Source organism: Idiotropiscis lumnitzeri, chromosome 19 (genome assembly GCF_059441095.1).
Source record: "Idiotropiscis lumnitzeri isolate Australia: NSW breed Sydney's pygmy pipehorse chromosome 19, RoL_Ilum_1.0, whole genome shotgun sequence".
Lineage (NCBI taxonomy): Eukaryota > Metazoa > Chordata > Actinopteri > Syngnathiformes > Syngnathidae > Idiotropiscis > Idiotropiscis lumnitzeri.
Window position 1 is genome coordinate 12,146,953 of NC_142409.1, and position 20,825 is coordinate 12,167,777.

At 46.9% G+C, this 20,825-nt stretch overlaps 2 protein-coding genes and 2 long non-coding RNA genes across 5 annotated transcripts in view; 2 read left to right on the top strand and 2 right to left on the bottom strand.

Moving 5' to 3' along the window:
- The window catches only part of gli3 (GLI family zinc finger 3), an 80,755-nt gene extending 74,894 nt beyond the window's left edge, over nt 1-5,861 (bottom strand). Inside the window, exons 1-2 of the mRNA XM_088282456.1 lie at nt 5,751-5,861; nt 5,501-5,597 (exon numbers count right to left, since the gene is read on the bottom strand). The gene's annotated coding sequence lies outside the window, so the exon portion shown is untranslated. The remainder of the gene's footprint in view (nt 1-5,500; nt 5,598-5,750) is intronic.
- On the top strand, nt 5,517-6,578 carry LOC148318619 (uncharacterized). Its single transcript, XR_015839862.1, has 3 exons — nt 5,517-5,978; nt 6,097-6,224; nt 6,328-6,578. It is a non-coding gene; the product is annotated as an uncharacterized LOC148318619 (long non-coding RNA).
- Nucleotides 6,579-6,580: 2 nt separating this feature from the next.
- On the bottom strand, nt 6,581-20,215 carry tmem108 (transmembrane protein 108). 2 transcript variants are annotated; one of them, XM_088282460.1, is made up of 5 exons: nt 19,890-20,215; nt 11,773-11,856; nt 8,539-9,288; nt 8,110-8,261; nt 6,581-7,646 (listed from the first exon to the last, which is right to left on the bottom strand). In XM_088282460.1, exons 2-5 carry the CDS (start codon nt 11,810-11,812, stop codon nt 7,530-7,532), a joined length of 1,059 nt encoding a protein of 352 aa, XP_088138586.1. In that variant the 5' UTR covers nt 11,813-11,856; nt 19,890-20,215; the 3' UTR covers nt 6,581-7,529. The 2 variants fall into 2 exon arrangements, with proteins under 2 accessions (XP_088138586.1, XP_088138585.1); XM_088282459.1 differs by lacking the exons at nt 11,773-11,856; nt 19,890-20,215 and adding an exon at nt 9,721-11,749.
- LOC148318621 (uncharacterized) lies at nt 9,380-12,291 on the top strand. Its single transcript, XR_015839863.1, has 3 exons — nt 9,380-9,900; nt 11,761-11,985; nt 12,147-12,291. It is a non-coding gene; the product is annotated as an uncharacterized LOC148318621 (long non-coding RNA).
- Nucleotides 20,216-20,825: the final 610 nt, after the last annotated feature.

Consider the following 20,825-nt stretch of genomic DNA (forward strand, 5'->3'; position numbering starts at 1 on the left):
GGAGCAAAGTAGGTCTAAGTGGTCACGTTGGGTTTTATTAAAATATTTACGTTAATTTAATATCATTGTAAGCCACTGTGAGATTATGCACATTTTGAACATAAACACTATTAGAAAGAAAACAAAAGTGTACATAATGATGAAATTAAATTGCAATGTACTTAACAGCTAAATAAAAAATGTATTAAGTAAATGCTTAGAGTCTTCAAGATTAAATTAAATAATACATTTGGACCAAAATATGAAAAATAGCACGCAAGGCCCCAAAAGAGTGCGGTGGGCCGCCGAGGATCTTTAAGCTGCTCGGCCCAGGAGCCTGATCAATATACATGATCGACCGATAGACGGGCAAATGATGCGCTTTAGTGGCGCGCTAATCAATGCAGAACTACGAGGGGGAAAAAAAATCAAGGCGTTAAGTGGGACTTCAATATTTGTGCGTGTGTGTGGTCGAAAGTTCAAAGTGGATAAGATGACGGACAAACGCAGCAGTTGGATATTCGATTACAGCGTTATTTCGCTTCTTTGTTTTGCATTTCAAAATGTAATGAAGTGAGTCTTTCTGTATACAAAAAATAGAAATGTGATCAAACTTCAACAGCCTGAACTTTCTACTTTTTTTCTATCATTATTTTTTAGATTTCTTTTACAATGACAACAAGTCTAACGAGTCAGGCTTAACAATTAAAAGGCTAAATATTTTAAACTTATTAAAAAAAGTAGGATAACATTTCTTCTCTATTACTCTGTCGAATTTGACCAATATTTTTTTTCCTTAAAATCAATTTTTAAAAGGCAACAATTTTTTCCTGTCTGCTGCAAATCTGGCGAGGCGACATATTTGTAAAAGGGCGGTTTGAGCCGTTGTGGGCGTGAACACAACCCCATACAAATAATGTTGTAATTTGTTTTGTCTGACCGCAGCATTGTCACGAAACAAATGAGCTGCCGACGACTTTGTTGCCGTCCGCGAATAAAAAGCAAAATTCCCGAATTGGCGACCACTCAACCAGCGAACGCCAGGTGTCGTCGCGTTGCCGCCATCAGTAAAATCCGCTTGAGTTTAAAGGAATTTCGAATTTTACTTCAACGTTCACTACGGATTTGTTAAATATGACGTCACGGGGCGGCCCATATCGTCAGAAGGGTTGCCATGACGACGGCAAGCAGCCGGTCCAGGGTGTGGTGTAATTCTTCAAGTGGGCCTCATTCCCATCACGTCAAGTCCTTGTTAGGCGGGCGTCTTGGAGGGGTGGGGGCGAGAAAGGGGGGGCCGGGTTTGTGCAATGGGGCAAGAGGAGCGGGGTTCCCCAAAGTATTCCATCAAAGAGGGGCCAGGATCTCGGGGATTGCGATTGTGCCCGCAGGCAACTAACCCTCCGTTCGCTCTTCCTCACATTCCAAAGTCGGACCCGGCGAGCCAAAGCACACATCAAAAGCACCTCGGCACTCGCCAAAGCCATTGACGAGAAGAAAGAGAAAAGAAAGGAAAAAAAAAAAAAAAGGAAAGAAAGGAAGAAAGGAAGGTTCGGGGGGTCCCGTCAAGCCTCCCCCCCCCCACTCCCACCTTAAGCCCAGCATCTCACCCCAATTAAGGAATGGTCGCTGCAAACCTTGAGATCTTCACATGTGCAAGCCACACACACACACACACACACACATCGAAAAGAAATGTTTCTCAAGAAGACATTTTGTCAAGCGCACATGCAAAAGTGTGAGATGCATAAAAAGTGAACAATTTCGGAGGTTGCAAAATGTCACCTGACGACTGACTGAAGCTGCCAATCAGAAGGAAATTAAATTAAAGTTCATTCGAATGCATGTTTGTTTTTAGAGTTGAGAGATGATCATATTTCGACATTCAGAATTGTACAATTATATTGAGCTCGTTAATTTTTTTTACATGATGCATATATTAGAAATTAATATTTTTAGATACTATCTTTCACAATTACAGGTTTTTTTTTGACAATTTCAATTTTATTATATTTGTATTGTAATTCATTTTTTTACAAAATTGTCTTCTGATAAATGTTGCTCTTCAACAGCTCATATTTAAAATAATATATGCAGTCACCTCTCCAAATATCGATAATAAAGCATATTGTTGCAAAAATCCTCATTGCATTAATCGTGTTTTTGTTTTTCTCCATCACGGCTGCAAAATGCGGCAACATTTCCGTGACCGCCTGAGCGACGGCTCGGCCGCTGCGACGTTCCGCCATCGTCGTCGCCGCCTCTGGCCGACGGAAAAGAGATTGTGCTGATTGCGCAACACGGCCACGCGCTGCCAGCGTGAGGCCAATCGATACTTGCCATCATGTTTCGTGACGCTCGACACGACGGTCGAAGCGAAAGCTCACCGACGCCACGGCGAGGAAAAGCTTAGGCGGCGGGAAACGTGACAATCGTTGACGGAAACTTCAAAGTTGTCTCGAATGTCCAAACGTGTTTTTTGGGGGGGAACATTTCAGCGTTGGCGAGCACAACTTACATTTTCAGTCATGGCTCGGCCTCATTATTTTATGAAGGTGTACCTAATGTTTTGGCCATTTGTGTGAACGTCTGATAAAACCTCCGCGTGGGCATCCAATCACCCCAAAAAACATCCCCCCCCCCTCCCCTGTGCATCCCTGCGAACTCATAAAAGGCCGCATTGTAAGCACTCGGCCCATCGCAGCAATTTCCCCACGCGGTGACGCCCGGCGGGCCGACTCCAAATGACGGCATCATAAAAAGGCCCCCGCGCACCCCCTCGTCCTTATCAGGCGGGATTAAAAGGGAATCATGAAACAAGAAGCGCGCCTTTGCAGCCTTGTGTGGCATGAATATGATTATCTAATGGACTCCAATGGCAAGCGGCGCCTTGATTGCGCCAGACCTTTCCCAGACTATCTGCTGCCCCCGGCTCGTCGCCGTCCGCCTCGCTGCCGCTTCCTTCAACTTGCTCTTCGCCACAGAAGTCATTACGGCCGCCGTCTATCAGCGGGGAGAGCGATAAATCCTCCCTGGGCTCCTCCGATTGGAGCGTGTTGCTCTTGTAAGTTCAACAGAGTAAAAAAGCACTCAAGGCACTTATCAATATTCAGATTTTTTTTTCTTCTCTGCTTTTTTGTCTCAATGTGGGTCACTTTCATGCAAAGTCCCTTCAAACTTTGTGAAATCGTATTACATGGTGAGGATGTGCAAGGCCTCATGGGAGGAAACCGGGACAATAAAACTCAATTTGGGTTTTTTCACGTCAAAACGTAAACATCTCTAAAGCTTGCTGTTATGCAGCGGGTCAAATCGACCCGCTGAAAATGTGGCCACTCACGGACACGCACACACGTCCAGCTCTCGTCTTGCTTTGCTCTTAATTTGGATCGCCATTTTATTCTGCCGCTCAATTTGAAGACGTGTTCATTGAACGGCACACCCAAAGGTTTAAACTACCAGAATGGCTATGCTACTTCCGTTAGCCTGTCTATGGGTTTTTGTATTGTGTCTTAGCATTAAGCTAGCGAATGTCATTTGGTTAATTTTCTGCTCACAATTCTCTTTTTGTTTTTTTTTTCTGCCAAACTGTACTTGTTGTGAACTTCGCACACTTGGAACTCAAATTTAGAGCCGCAATCCAAATTGGCTACTCTTAAAAAAAAAAAAACACACAAGTGAGGTCACGCGGTGAACAATCCAATTAAACTCATGATGAGGCCTTCACGATTGACGTGCATTCAGCATGTTTGTGCTCCTCACGCATTGTGGCGCTCATGCCCATTAGAACCAATAACACTCCCCCAAACAAATGCTCATGGAGCACACGCACACACGCACACGCACACACACGGACGCCCTGGGAGCCCACCTCGCTCCCCCAGGACTCTGTTAGAGCAAAGAAAAAGGCATCAATATTTCATGCTACTTCTGTGTTTTTGGTCCACATCAAAGGCGAGCGCGGCGGTCCAGGTCGGCGCCGCAGCGCTTTTGTTGGGCCTCATCGGCAGCATTCGTCTCACGCCCGCCCTGCCGCTCCACGCTCCACGCCGAGGCCTGGCGGTGCCGCTCGACGCTCGACGACGCCCACTGATCGCTTTATTATCAAACATGAATTATTGAGCCTCCTCTTTTATCAGCCGCACGCCTACGCCTCGTTCGTTTAGGCCGTGGTGGATGCAAACGTCGACAGTGCGCTTTGAACAGCAACAAATGCTTTCGTAGTTGTGAAAATGTCGCTTTTTTTGGGGGGGGGGGCTTATTTGGTGACTTTACCTTGATTATAATGATTGTGTTTCATATAATCTTATTATTAAAACGAGTTCTTAAATGTGATTCAGTAATCGTGTACATGCTTCAATACGATAACAAGCGACTAAACATCGTTGGAGTGTTGCAGGTACCTCTCTGATGATGTCACTTTTCAAAATGAAGACGAGTGTGTTCGTCAAGTACTATTGGACGCCTTTACATGGTGCATGTGGACCGAATTCATTGGCCGGGGAGTGTAAATCATTCTGTCACAGCCTTATGGATGCTCTGCTGTCACTGGACGTGGACGTGACTAACAACACACGCACACACACACACGCACACGCACGGCACTTATCACACTGCCGATGAGTGACATCAAATGGAAACGTCTCTCGTTCTCGGCTGAGTTATTAGCCGCTTGTGGAGGAGCGATTGTGGGCCGATAGTGCAGAATGGGATGTTTGCAGGTGGAGCTCCCATTGGAGGGGGGAGGGTGTGGGGGGGTCCCCCGCTTGTGCTATGTTTCCTTTTCATTGTATTCAATCCACAGCCTACTTTTGACCTTTATTGTGTTTTTCCTCTGCTCCACTGTGGGCCCACTCAAAGACCGAGAGGTCACATATGTTCGCTCACCACTAAGTCTACCCTGTACACGCACACGCACACGCACACGCACACTGTTCCCTGCACAATTGCAGCAAGATGGATGGCGTGTTCCCCAACTACAGGTGCTGCTCTACTTCGGGAGCCTTTCACATATTTCAGCACACTCCCCGGTTGTGATTAAACAGAGAGTGCATCACAACACGCTGGATTCGTTTAAAGGAACACAATCCATCTTATCTAATTGTTGCCGTTCGAGTTACAAGGTGGTTCGCATCGTGCAGTACCAACAATAGTCGATAGGGGGCGATCCTATCCGCTTAACGTTCAGGAGGGCCTTTTTTGGTTTGTTTTTCAAATGAACGTGCAAGCTACGCCACCTTGAGGCTAAAAGGAGACACACAAGGGGCATAATATTAGGCACACTTGCCGGACTCAACAGTTCTGCCACGCCTGTGGCAGAATGTATTGTTTATTTATTTTTTTAATTATTATTATTTGTATTTTTTTATTTAATAAAGTGGATCATACAAAAATTCAAACAGGGAGCCATCAAATGTTAACATGTTTGCCATGGGAGCAGAAGCCCCCCCTCACAAAAAGTTCAATAACACACTAAAATTTGCTGGATCAACTACTGCATGTGTAACAAATGCAACGCACTTACTTGGTCACTTGAGGCATCTCGGGGTCCTCAGTCCTGTTCCTTTCCTGAATGATTTCCATCGCGCCCTTCTGAGACCCAGCTGATCCAAATGATCCTCCTGATGAATCAACATTATCAGAGTTCTGCAGATCTTGCGAATTATCAGATCATTTAAATTATGCGTGTTGCTACAGGGAGCGATAGAAAACAACCCTTAACCCTCAACTCGAGGGAATACTTGAAGTCGTTTGTGATGACTTTTCGCTGGTACCTTTGCTTCGCAAAATTGGTGGCAGGCAGGCTTGCCAATTTTGGACTCAGGCGCTTCGAACTGAGGTCGTTGCATTCTATTAGGTCACCGCTAGATGGCAGCAAGTGCACTGGAACTATCTAAGCACGGAGGAATAACCTCAAGATGTGATTTATGCAAGAGCGTCTGTTGCTTTGGTCCGAATTAATTTGAATGAAGTGGTTCGGATAATGGATGGATTGATTTAAGGTAAATGTTATGTAGATATATTACATTTGGGAATATATAAAAACAACAACGTGAGATTTGTACTAAAATGAAAACTCAGCTTTCGTTGTTTTGAAGAATGAGTCCAAATCTGTTCCAGGATCCCTGGAAAAAGAGGCCTTAAACATTGCGATTGGCCCGGGACATCCTTCCACAATTGAGGACATCTGCTCAGCGGGTTCAATGTCACTGTTACGAAATGAGTGAACATTATCTTCAATTCAAAGTGTGAGCTTTGTGAGATGGGGAAATATTAGAGGCACAATTTTAAAGTCTGTTTCCTAATACTTATATATGTAAATGTGTGTGTTTAAACTTGTGATTTCAACAGCACATGACCCGCATTTGACCCTCGGGCAGCTCAGCCTGCACGCAGATGGCAGCAGGCCGCCAGACACAAACATGAAGCAGACGCACAGATTGTGCATGGTCCACCATGTCCTGACGACAAGTGTCTCCCGTCTGAACGTCCTGCTGGAAAAAGTCCGGTGGTGATTTCTTGTCTGGTCAATTCCACGCCAACAAGCTTATGGTCCCGCCTTTTATCAATGCGTAGTCAAAAATATACTTAGCCATGAAGAATATTACTGCACTGCTTGTTTATTTCATTTTTGTAACTCTCACACGAGGACAAAAATGTGCAAAATGAAGATTTGTTCATGATTAAAATGCTGATTGAAAAAGAATCGCTTTCTAGTTGGACCACATGATTAAAAAGACGTCAGACTGTTGACAATGCACATCATTTCCACACTTGTCAAATGTTGGAAACGTGCGTCTCAGAAACCTGAAACATATTAAATACACGGGTGCACCTCAACCAATTCCAATGCATGAAAAACTTTCAGTAGTTGCATTCAAAAAGTGAAACTCACATTTGCAGATTCATGAAAAGACGGCGCAAATCATTTGGAGAGCTTCACAGGGAAGCCGTGATTACAATTCATTGTGTGTGGTCAATCTGTAGAATGACGAGTCATTTTTGTAGTGCACTTAAAAAGAACAACTCATATTCATATTCGTTTTGCTGCACACAGAGTGAAATATTTCATGATTTCATTCACCGTCAATTTGGATTCATCGTTTCTAGAAATTCTCAACAACTTTTCATGTTTAACGAATCTGCAAGTGTAGTGTTTCACCTTTTTTAATTGCATTAGATAAATAAATGAACCTCGTCAATTGTGTTCGGATTTTTGAGACGCATACAAAACCTGCATTCAAGTTGAAAAGGCTAGAACAAGTCATTTCCTGTTGATTTTTCAAAACAAAAGCACTTGCTCTTAGCACTCGCTTCAGTCATGAAATCAAACCACACGTTGTGTATTTATAAAGACATTAAAAATTATCACAATTAGGACGCTTTTTTTGTGAGTGTGTAAAAAACGTACAGCAGAAAAATAGGAGCGCGCCTCCTCGTCGTCGTCAAGGTGTTGACGCATGTCAGCACTTGCTGTGTGCTGCTGCTGCAGTGGGAAAGTCTGGAAGAGGGCGAGTGGGGGTTGTGGGGTTGGGGGGTCTTCTTTGGGAGGGCTAGATGGCCGAGGCTTTGTCTCTGTTGATGAAGAGCGTCTCCTGGCAGAAGGGGTTGACCAGGACCACGCTGCCCCCGCCGTAGTCGCCGTTTGGCGGCAGGCAACTGTCGTGCTCCTGCAACAAAACACAACTTTCAATCAAATCTTGGCGTGCTTTTCAAAATGAATGTGTGGAGTTTAAAAATGCCTTACTGTGGAGATTTTAAAATAAAACAAGTTTTAAAAATAAAATAACTTACTGGAAGTCACAGTTTAAAAAAATACTAGTGAGTGGCAAATGATTAAAGTTTCCTGATCCATTCAAAAATGGAGATAGGAAATGTTGCTATGTGAGGCGGCAACCACTAGAGGGCGACGTAACACAAGGGAGAAAAATGGCCACTGGATTCAAATCAGCACAAAAAAAGCATTCTAGAAGTTAAAAAAAATAAATAAAAATGCAAAACCTTTTTGACCAGTGTTATAAATTGTAAAAATGTATTTGGACATGATTCGCAGGATTAAGTGGAAAGTGAAGAAAATGAATAATTCACGTAAATTTATTTGTACAAGCAGAGAGATTGCGGCCGTGTCGCTACCTCGCTCTCCAGCGTGTGAATTTCTCGCGGCAGCTCGACGGCGTGCCTGCTGAAATAGTCCATGGTGATGGCGTTGTTCCAGTAGCTCAGGTTGTTCTCCTGGCTAGACGACTTCTTCCTGCGTCTCATGCAGCAAACCGTCAACAGCACAGCTACAAAAGCACAAAAACGACGATTTAGAACACATTCACACTTTACATGAACATTGCGCCGATGGATCACAACACGATCACTCGTGGTTCTGGGCCAGCAAATTCAAAGATTTTTTTTCCCCAGTTAAGCTCCTCCAGCAATTTGTTTGATATTCTAGTCTATATTTTGAAATGTATTGGTCAAAAATCCTGAAGCCATGCCAGCTTGTCTAAATAAAATGCTTCATCTCACTTCCTTGCCACCAGATGGCGCCAAAGCAAGGGTGTGATAACTTACAGCACGTGGACACAGGCACGCTGATGGCCAGCACGATCCACACGATGTCCATGCGACTCAGGCAGACGGCCACGCGCGGTGCCGGCGACGACGACGACGACGAGTCCAGGCCGGACCTCGAGCTGTTGTCGACCCCCCAAGGGTCCCGCGTGGTAGCTGGCACCTGCCGGTTCAGGAAGCGGCTGCTGCCGTCCGTCCACGCCGTCGCCAGAGTGGATGCGCGGCCGTCCGGGGAGGCGGACACGCTCGCCGACCGCACCCCAAGGGGGTCGCTGTCCGTGGCGTTCGGCTTAGGGAGCGCCAGCGTGACCGCCCCGGCACTCTCGTTGGTGGAAGTGCGATTGCTTGCGCCTTCTATGGGACGGAGGCTGGTTTCTTGGGAAGCGTCAATAGAGGACGTTTGGTTCTCCGGGGACGCCTCTGCAGGGGTGACGGACTCCGCCGGCTCCAGCTGGTCGGTGGGGGCTTCGCTCATGTCGGCGGGCGCCTCCCTCAAGGTGATGGCGCGGTGTGCCGGGACTTCCCTGAGGGAGGCGTCTAGGTTGGAGGCCCGGGAGGTGTGAACGATGACGTCGCCTTTGGGCGACCATTCGCCGCTGCTGGAGCCTTCTCTGTGCCAGTCCGGGCGGGGAGCGCTGATGGTGGCGGTTGCCATGGCGATGGAGTCCTGTTGAGGGGCCGTGTGGCCGAGGTGAAGCTCGTGTGCCGATGACGCCAGTCCGACTGGCAGCGCGAGGAAGGCGAGAACACCTGAAACCAAAACATTGCGTTCACCGAACAGCATCACGGACACAGTCCACAGGAACGTAAGTGGAACTCATGCCAATTATTTTTTTTTTTTACAAGATGACATTATTTGTGAGACCACAAGTGTAAACAAGACGAGGATTAATATTGTATTTGTGGATTAAGCATAAAAGATGACTTGATCCCTTTCCATTTGAGGGAACCAACACGTTGGGCAATGTCGCCCTCTGCTGTCGAACAAATTTATCGTCACATGACCAAACTCGTGCTGTGATAACGAGCATTCGTACGTGTTCGTGATGTGACGGGTTGAGTCAAATTTTAGGACGTACAGCTCTACAATTGCAATTTTTCTTCCATGTTTAAAAGAAAATAATTTGGATGTTTTTATTTTAACGGCGAAAGATGATTTGAGATATGATGGTCGTCCCGCACCGAATTCAACTGTATATTGCGTGCACATGGCCACGTGTGACTGAAGCTGTCCTGACATTTTTCTTCTTTTTTTCTTGACCCATTCTGTTCTGTTCCTGATTTCTGGCCAATCGCACGGCAGCGCTTCAAATTTTCCAAATGTCAACGTGGGCTGGAGCACATCCCGGATTTCGACCTCACGTGAGTCTCGACTGCGCTTCGTGTCCTCCTTTCCCTTCACGTGCAGTCGGGCACGTCGCGCACTTGTTTGGCATTCATGGCGCGCCGCCACTTTTAATTGAGTGCGTTTGTCACTCTGCTGCTCCTCTAACGAGATTGCTTCATTAAGCGCACCGGCGAGGCACAATTTGCGACTCGTCTTTACATCGCAACACGATAGCCGTGAGCATGCGAGGACAACACGGCGTGGGCGTCATGTGAAGCGTCGTTTGCCACCCAAATTCTTTTGAGGCCCAATGTGACATTTGACCCCCCCGACGGCTTCCTTCCGTCCATGCGACATGACAACTTGAAGACGGCGATTATCCTTCATTTGGCAACTATTGGATTTCCTTCGCTCTGCTGATACCTCCCTCAAGGTCGCTTTAATACCGATGAAGATTACAAGATCCTCCCGACAAAATACTTGACATCCAAATCAATGATATTGATGATTCTGTAACGACATAAAAAAAATGAGACTTTTTTTTCCGAACACGATTTGATTTGACTGCCACGAGTTAGTCAACTTAAAGAAGCCAAAAAAAAATGTCTTCTGAGAAATCTTAAAGATTAGAGGGCGGGAAAAATAATTAGTCGTAAGACATTCATTCGAGTTGGGTGCTGAATAGTTTTGGCGATGATGACAAGGCACGACACGAGTAGCAGGACGTGAAGGCTTTGTAATAAACGCTGAAAGGCTTTTTCCATTGGGAAGGAGGACGGCTGTCGCGCACACACGTGAACGGTTCGACATTGTTGCGAGCGCCCGGCGCTTGATGGCGTCAATAAAGGGGCGTGGCCACGGCATGCCGACTGGTGAGCAGCCTCAATGTCAGCAAACATCAAGTCAGGAGCGCAATAACACGGTTGATGGCGGCAGTCGTCACACTTTGGGGAGGGGGCGGAGTTACCATTGCTCGTTTTGGGGTCACCTCGGGCCGGAACGTCCTTGCTCAGGAGCCATTTTGTCTGCAAGCGTTGCCTCGCATTTTCTTCCAAATTATTACACTGTATTAAATTCCGACGAAACCTGACGGAAAAGTCCAACAACCTTCCTGAATCTTATTATCATTTTTTTAATTAACATTTTAGGCTATTCTACCACTTGGGAAAACGCTGCCCCCTACAGGCGTGGATGTAAAGCCAGAGTATTTTTTTTGTTTGCGTTCAAGCGACGCTTTCAGGGGTGACGCAAGCAACAAACATTAGCTTGCGGGCGTGTCCCTCGGCATCCAGATAGTCTTCATCCTGTGGACGCTCTCGCTTGGGCGGCGTGCTCGACGACAACTCAACAGATGTGAGCACGCAGATAAAGACAACCACTTCCTGTTTGGATGGGCCGCTAATTGTTGCTCAGCAGCTTTGAAGAGTATAAAAAAAATTTTAAAAATCCACCTTGTGGTGCTGCCTACTGCGTTGTTGATTTAGCGATGGCCAGCAAACAGGAAGCTGTGACATTAAACAGGAAGTGCTCCGGATTGTGGAAAGAACGCGAAAATTGGTCCATTAAAGCCAAGCCCAAAAATGTCTGAAATGTAAAATGAGAAGCAGACAAACATCTCAGTGATCCGACATGAAAGCTGGAGCTTCGAGGCCAAGCTTTCAAATGATCATCAATCTTTTGACGACATAGGCAGCCAAAAAAAAAAAAAAAAACTTTTTTTTCCCCCAAATATTTCAAAATCATGGAATCAAGCGTATTCTTTAATATTTCCACATTTCCCCTTCTGTATTTATTTAAATATTTTCTTCCCAATATTTTTAATTGTAATATTTTGGCATTGTGGTATTTTCGACTTTGTTATTTCAAAGAGGGATGTATTCATCACCCCCCCCCAGGGTTGCACTCACTCAGCAGCTGGCAGCGCAGGACCTCCAGGCTGGTCTTCATGGTATCATGTGCTCGGGGTCCTCCTCCACAGTGCTCATGGTTCTCTGCCAAAGACGAAAGACGACACAGGCGGTCACATGAAGCTCGGCGCTCACGTATCAACATCGCACTCAGGTCGAGGCCAGCGCGCAGCAGAAAGATGGCGCGCACATCGAGCGGTCATGAGGCGTCTAGTGAGTGTGTCGCCCTTGATCGACTTCTTTTTTTTTTTAATATTTGTGTTTTTATCTTTTTCTTTTGGATACATATCTTACAATTGCATATTTCTCATCTCGCTTCTTTACATTTGCATATCTTTTGTCTGACATGTCAACTCAAAATGTTCTTTTCACAGCATCACCAGACTCCGGCCGACTTTGCTCCTTCCCGTCTTGCCTCGAACCTGCGTGGGAATGTTCAATCCTTTACTAGTCAACATTGGCGGCGGCAAAGTGGCTTATTGTTACAAAACGAGCTGATTAAACATTACCACTGAACAACCTTGTTATGAAACCACCTTTTTTTTTTTTTTTGCTTTTGTGTGACACACACACACACACACACACACACTAGCAGACTGCGTTTGGTGCAGCAACACCACTTCCGTGACACACTATGACTTGCTGAGTCACTGCATGTGTGTGTCGGCCATTAAAAGAATATTAGGCTCCCCCAGTAGGGGAGCGTCAGCATCACACCTCCGCTCTTACGTAAGCGCTGAGCGGACACTTCATTAGGCACAGCGGCACCAGCCCATCCGATCTGCGTCAGTGGCGGTGGCCGTGATTGACGCAGATCGGATCGCCTCGGCAGTGAGCACTTTCTGCTGTAGTGACAAAAAATATGAGGGAGGGCAACACCACAATAAGCAAATAAAAAAAAATACGCATAACAGTAAAAAAATAGAGAAAAAAACAGCAAGAACTGATTGGCATGGCAACACATGGGTGAAATCTGACAAATTTGCGACGTGCAACATGAACTAAATGAAAACAAACATGGCTCATGTCTTGCAGACAGCGACGTCTTAAAAAAACAAAACAACAAAAACAAAGACGCAAAAACTACTTCTTGTTCTCGGCGGCTCCCCCAACGCAGGCAAGGCAGTAAAGGGCAAAAATCAGGATGCAGCTCACTAGCCGCTAGCGTCTGAGTCATAAATGACGTCCTCCTTGTCGCCGTCTCGCCGTCCGCGTGTCAGCACACCAAGCCGTCTCGCTCGGGATCATTTGGCGTGCCGCTACACTAGCAATGCTAAGCGCTAACAGTTCACAAAGTTAGCCTAATGGCATAGCATAGTTGCCAAAGTCATGCGAGTCGCAATATGAATTAAAAAGAAAAAAATAAAACCACATGATTGCTCAATTTCGTGTGAACACAAAGCGGGCATACGGTTTGGCAATAGCATTTTTTTCCCTCAATAAGATGGCATCTGATCAGAAATGTAATTCTTTTGAAAATCTGACAAGACGACAGTCAGAAGAGGGTGGGTTTATTTTTGAAGAGGCGGCGGCGCCACCCTGACGGGCACGCGCCGCCGCCTGTCAAACGTTTTACACCGGGAAGCAAAACGGAAACGTCAACGATGACGACGCACCGGGCCAAGCCGGGCGCCATTGTTACCTCGACTTCCTGTTATGGTTGCGCTTTGAATGGCCCATTTCCAACCGCTCGATTCGTGTCCCTCCAAGTCCAAACTACACCGTGTTCCCCATTGTCATCATTGGTGGTCTCCGTGGCAACCGTTTGCAGGTATGGTACAAATCAGCACATTTTTAACGTGCAAGAGAATGATCATAGAACGAGACAAGACTGCTTTTCATGCACAAATAGTGACGTGCGGCGTTGCCATGACAACAAAGCCACAATTTGCCTAACCTCAGCTATGCAAATGCCTCATTGACCCAAAGCAGGACGCCATTCGAACGACTAAGTGACCATCGTTATTCTTACTGGAGATTCCCGATGACCGAGCTGCTGTTTCACTTTCGTCAAGATTTTCAAACCGGACAACAAGACGGTCGCAAATAAGACGAAATAACCTTTGACATTTTTGTCAGAGGATAAAGAATAGATGCCTGTGAGTATGCGTCCAACACATATTTGAACGCAAGCAGGAGTGATCAAATATGGTACAGGAACAGCAGCGGATGAAAGACAATCAAAAATACAGTCAGGAAGCGCTGAGGAATTCTTGTTGGAGAACAATCGCGCTAGTAACGGCAGGCCGAGAGGAATTTACCGTTTCCTGTCAAAAGAAAAATTCTCAAGCACAGGAGTTGAGGACAGGAAGTTGAACGTCAGGAAAGCGTGGACATCGCGCTACTGGGATTTCAACAAGTGCAGGAAGGAGGGAGGCACGGGGGAGGGGCTAACTCACTTGATGCACAAGCACGCACGCTTGGGAGCTCGCCATAAGTCACGATCATGTCGGAAAATCTGAAAATTTTTATTTTAATTTTAAATCGAATACAGTGGCGCGTCGCACACGCGGTTTGTCGTCCATCGATTCATAAACAGTAATTTCCAATTTAAAAAAGAAAACAAATTGGAAGTCCCTAAAGGTAATTCATCCGCACTTTTTGGGCCGCATGTTGTTCAGAGGGAAAGATTTGGCGTTGTTGCTTTGCTTTTGATATTTCTCCAGATGTACGCTTGAGGGACGAAAAAGTCAATAAGATGGCGGCGCCATGACGCAAACCAGGCGAAACATGACTTTTCGGACACAATTAGAGCGAATGACCTTAAAAAGATCACATGACGAGCTGACATTAACGAGGCAAAACGTCGCAAAGACAACGACGATGGCAAACAAGCAAGCCAGCAAGAAGCGAGACGTGGACGCGTGGCTCGGCTTGGCGTAACGGCCGACTTAACGGCGGCTAATTGAGTGGCGCGAGTGTGATGCAAGAGGATCAGCGCGGATCGCTCGGCCTTAAGCCCTCCTGCCTGCCGGCCGGCACTTCTTCTGGCGTCGTTAGCAAAGAGAGAGCCGCCAACTGATGAGTAATTCATATTTGCTGAGGAAATGTCCCATCATCATCGCTGATTCCTAAGCAAGCCAGGCGACCTCGAAACCGACTAATTAGCGAATAATGACTCACCATTCCAATGTTTTGATGTTATCAGACGTCTAATTTGGAAGATGCCCAACATCCTTTCGCAAGATGGATTCTAAAGACTTTTTTGTGGGTCTGCTCGTGATAGACACGCCGATTTTTGTATCGCGTTCTCTCATGTCATGTGCATTTTTCGCACCGTCCAAATAAAGTCCACCTCGACCACTTACTGTCACGGCGAGCCGTTCACCGAGGTCGCCTGTCGGGATAAAAAGCGAGACAAAACCAAGGTCGATGGAAAAGCTGCGGCCCGTTTCTGAGCGTCACCGTTAAATGTCAAGCGCGATGACCTCGAGGGACGCCAAGATGGCTGCAGGTGCGCAACGTCAATACAAAAAGATGAGCGGCCAGATCTATTATTAGTGAAAGATGCCCTGGAGAAGGTGGGAGAGAAGGGAACAGCAGTTTTTTATCCTCTCTCGCTGTTTTTTTTTTTTTTTAAAGCTGCTATTGTCTGACGACACACACACCACTTCATTAGGTACAATACAAGCACTGATTCCGATTCCATCTTCACAACAACGAAGAAATGCAATGCAGGAGACGACCCGTTTGTACCCTAGAGGTACTGGACACAACATTAGGTACACCTGTATTTTCCTAAATAGGATCTGTTTCGAAACTTCAATCCCATGAAAGAATGACGCGAAGGACGCCATGATGAAAAAAAAATCTCCCCACAGCCGTCTGTTCCCCGTCACCGAGCTTGACGCCTGTCGTCGTTTCATGTTCAGCATCTTGGCACCCCGCTGCCGCCCTGCGCACCTCGGATGACGGCCGCTGTCGCTATGGTGACGCAGCATCAGCACCGCAAAGCAGACTCGACTGTACCAAGATTAACCCCGGCATGGTGGCCGGCCAGCACGCTGGACCTGAACGGCTTTTTCATCGACAAGAATGAAGATGATTTCACACCTGCCAAAATCTGGAATGAACCGTAAATGCTCGCTAACTGAGAATTTCAAAGTCCCGCCCGCCTCAAATGCAGCATGACTGCAATAAAAAGCTCTTGATTAAGAGTGTGATGTTTTTCCACCTGGCAATTAAAAGTCTTTTTGCCCTAAATTGTGCCAGCATATTACGGTTGTGCGAAAGAAATATAGAACAAATATCAATAGAATAAAGGGTTGCTAATGAAGAGTAGGTGTCCATATAAAAAAAAAAAAGAAGATTGACATCTTCATTGTCAAGCTAATATTAGCCGTGGGTACGTGTATCAGTCAAAATATATAGAATAAAAAAAATATATGGACTAAGAGGTGTTATTGAAGAGTGGGCACAAAAAGATGACAACATTTCTGACTAAGCGATGGAGATCACGCTCAACAATCTCAAATTTCCCCATTGTGGGACTAATAAAGGACATCTTATCTTAACAATGACGCGGACAGGCGTTCCATCCCGTGAGGAGGCGGTCCTCAACTCACAAAGCACTTTGATCTGCAGCTTCGATCACACCAAGACAACGTTTGATTTCAACGCTTTGGGAAGCCATCAAAGCTTTAACTACAATCATCCTCACGGAACAAGTTGCCACGGTAACAAGAGAGGGCCTTTTCTTGTTTTGTTGATGGAATGCCCCCCGCCAAAGAATTGTAAAATGATGTTAATCCTCATACTAGGTGAGGCTGCAGTCATTATGTATTACTTCTGCACTCTCACCCCATCACCTCAGAGTTGGGGGTAACAGGCGCACCCCCGCCCGCACCCCCGCGCAAAGAAGAGGACTCCTTCACCTCTCGCCAGCAGGTCTTCTTCTAATCCAATTAGAGGCGCTCATGTGTGCCGCTTTAAGAAGAGGCAGAAGCCGGGCCACCGTGTTCTGGCAACGCCCACACGGACGACGACACCTCACATGGACCACCAACAACACTCGCTTGGTAACTTCCTGTGGATAAAAAGCGAGGGGGGGGGGGGGGGCTAATCCCCACGAGGACAAGAAATCCACTGAACGTTTTGTAAAGTTTACTGTACTCAAAAGCTCTCTGGAGCGATACAAAGTGATCTTACACAACGGTTGCAGTGGATTAGATGAACCGAATGGCTCCTCGAGACCCCCCCCACCCCATCCCCGGTGGCACCTGGAGGTGCGTGTCAGCGGGTGGGGGCGCACATCAGAGTGGAACGGTCGCAGTCCGGGAATGCCAGGAATTCCCCACTGGTAATCACGTCGCCCTCGTGCTCAGACGGTCACCCTCGCTCTTATCTCCAGGTGCACCCGCCGTGCACCCCCCCCCCCAATCAACAATCATTACAATGGCGAGTTATTCATTATCGGCGCACTTCCTGTGGCCGGCATTTCAAGCCTGAAGCTGCTAGATCTAAATGGAATTAGATATAAAGTACAGCTGTTCACGGTTACAGTCCACATGCACTGGGGCCCAATGGTACAGTAACCAATCACTTCCACTTGATAAAACATGTCATATTTTTAGGAAAAAAAATATGATGATAAATTTCTATTAGGGGAAGTGCAACATTATGAGTTTTCTTTTGAAGAACAATATCATTGCTTTGCCTTCTTTTTAGGAAAGTACAACATTGGTAGTTTGTCATTTTAACAAAGTGCAGCATTGTTTGTTTGACTTTGTTATCGCAAAGTCAATCATTGATGAGTTTGTCTTCTTTTTCAGTGGAGTGAATTCGACCACAGGCTTGCTAGATAACGAACGCGAATGACCGGACGTCGCGATGAGGCAAAAGTGTTCCTGAGACTTTGTGCTCAAAAGAGCGGAAAAGAAATGCAACGGGTCCTGTTTGGATCCTGCTCAGCCGTTGGTGTTTTTGTCAGCCGGGAGAACGGCGCAAAGTCCACGGTGAGCGCTCCCGCGGGGGCTACATTCCACCTCACCGTGTACCACTCGCTACCAGCCAATGGGGGGGCTAAGTTGACGATTAAAACCTTTCGCAGGCACATTCCCTAATACTTTCCCATCAGCGTCACCCCCCCCTCCCCCATCCACTGTTTCCTGTGATAGGTTTGTCCAGGCGGGATGGGACAGCTGATAGTTTCCGGGCGTTTTTCAGACTTTTCCGGACCGCTGATAAGAGTCCAACGACGCCGAGCGTTCTGCCTAACATGGACTCGAGGTTGGCCAATGACAAGAAACTTTGGAACATTTGAGGGGAAGCAAAACATCTTGATAAAGAGACAGCGAAATCTTTGCTAACGATAGCGATAATAACGTGACATCTTTGATATTTCAAAGAAGAAAATGCACCGAGGCGCATAAAATTAGCCGGCATAGTTCCTTATCCCCTGCGAATAGCGGGGTCCACTCAACTAATATTATTTTGATTTGTTTGGTCGTCTTTTATTCCAATGCTTCAGCTTTTTGCCATCGTGTCGGTTGAGGTACTTTTGAACTAACACTTGTGTTGTCACGGCAACATATTCCCTTATAAATGGAGGTGTCATGCTACGCGTGCTTCGCTTAGATCACTAAAACAAACGACGGCAAAAAGAAATACACGTCCTCATTAGCTGTGACCATTTTGTTGGGAAGCTGCCTAATAGCCATCCCAGCATGGCAGCTCGCCCCGAGGACGATGTCCGCTCCAGATGTCATTGCCCCCGCTGACCCCGCCTTCCTAACACACACGGCACCACTGGTGGTGGGGGTGCGGGGATTGTCCAGCAGAACAAAAGGAGGCTGGAGGTGAGGGAGCGCAGTGGGCCGAGCAAACATTCCGGCCACAGCGGCGAGGTCTGGCCAGCAGGTTGAATCGGGATTCGAAAACAACGACAATTTGGCAGTCTGCGTTTGGCCTTAGCAGAGTTCCTCCTATTATCCGCTTTGTCGCTCGACTCCGTCCACAATCGAGGGAAAAGCCTCGCCAAGCCGCTCTTGGAAAACTTTTCTTGGGGGGGGGAAGTAAGCGAGGGAGCCCAAAGAGGGAACTTGCATAAAAGTTTAAAGCTAACAACATCGAAGCTCAACTCTAGTTCCACTTGTACAACTTTTGAGACCCCCTTTTTTGTTGTAAAATAAATTGGAATAAAAAAATAAATAAATCGCCAATTAGGTGAATACACATGTGCGAGTTGTCTCATTTTGACTATTTGTGTCGTATGACAATAAACCATCCATCGTCATGCGTAATAATAATAATTCTGTTGAAATGATGTATCATGTCTGCATGGAGGGTTTCATTTCTTTTCCTCTCAGGTGACAAAAAAACATGCACGTCAGCTTTTTTGAAGATTGTCTGTAGTTGTGAATGGACGCAGACGGTACGTTTGGTTAGATTTGTCCTGCACATGCCGAGCTGTGGCCAAAATGTCAGCTGGGATCTACTCCAGTTCACCTGGGACCGTGATGAGAACGAGCGCTACAGAAAATGGAGCGATGGATGACCGCAGCACATTTTTGCATTCCTAATTTCATGTATGTGGGCGTCAAAACAACATTCCAATTTCACGTCACTGCTCCAAAAACGATTCATTTCCCACAAATTACGCATCCTAGTTCATCTATCTTTGCCAGTTACATGTCGTGACAAGCAGAATATTTAAACGCTCTTCCACTAGATGGGAATTATTATGAGCGTGCAATCCACTTTTTGTGACAATTATGTTTGGTCTGGTGCCACAATTTGTATGTAAAATATGTGCGTTGGCTCAATAAAGGTTGGGAAGACTGCCCTCGAGGGACTAGAAACTGAAAGGCATCCTGATAGGAAATAAGTAGTAGATAGACTCGCTTATACCACACACCATGTAGCAGCACTGATCCCAAGTCCCTCAGAATTTTCTGTTTTTATGACCGTCTGCATGTCTGGTTGAGGCAAACGGCCGCCCTGCACGGCTCTGTACTAAAAGTGCATTGAGCTAACTTATTTACTTGCACGTCAAAATCGGCACCAACGACCCAGTCTGGCCAATGTGTTCCAAATGATGCAGTCGCGTGATATCGAGCTCCCCAAATCGATAGATGTGATCGATACGCGCGGCAGTCATTAAAGAGCACTCCACTCACCTATGACGGCGTGGTAGCGTCGGCGTGTCCGAGCCCGACTGCGAGGCGCACGAACCGGTGGCGAGTCACACTTCACCGCGTCGAGGCGCACATGGTCCGGCCCGGGTGGCTAGGAAGTGTCGCACCCGCTCCGGCCGGTCGGCCGAGGGAGGCGAAGATCGAAGGGGCGCTCGGTGTCCACACTCCGGCCGCGGGGGTGCGATGCGCAAGGCGGTGCCAGCTGACTGAGGAGCCCCGGTCCGGTCGGACCCCCTTACGTTTCCCCCGGTGGCGTAACTCTGCTCCCCGCCTGTGACGCAGCTCTCTCCCCGCCTACGACCGGGCCGTCCGTCGGGCTTTGGTCGCGCCGGTGCCACCCACCGAGTGTGAGGGAGGACCTAGAGGCGTGCAGACGGGGAGGGAATGTTAATGAGGGACGCTGGGGGGATGCTGCAGTCGGTGAGGCTGCGGTGGCAACGGCCGACGGGATCCTGGTCACACAGGAGCCGCAAACTAAGCACCTGCTGAAGGCGACAAGACAACAAGAAGCTCCAAGTGCACTTAACAGTCGACAGCGCCTGGAAGGTAGAGGTGGACCCCGTCAATCGCGGAGGGTGATAAGAACCGTGTCGGTCCGCGAACTGTGAAAAGCCGCGAATGGTTGAAGCCAATCATAAATGCAACCGGAGACAAAAAAGAATTGCGGGTGTTTTGGGGGGTGGGTGGGGCTAGAACGCATCCATTGATTTTCGTTTCATTTCAATGGAGAAAGTGGACTACACATTTGCTGGTATTATTTTGTCCACTTGAAGTCGCCATGACTATTAGGCACTGTAGTATTCGTGTCGGTGAATGAATGTGTGCCTTTAAAAGAAGAGGCCTGCGAGTCAGCGAATGAGAGAAGAGTTGCTTGTTGCTGGCTAAACTTTGGTGTTGAGTGAAAGAAGCAGGTTGTTT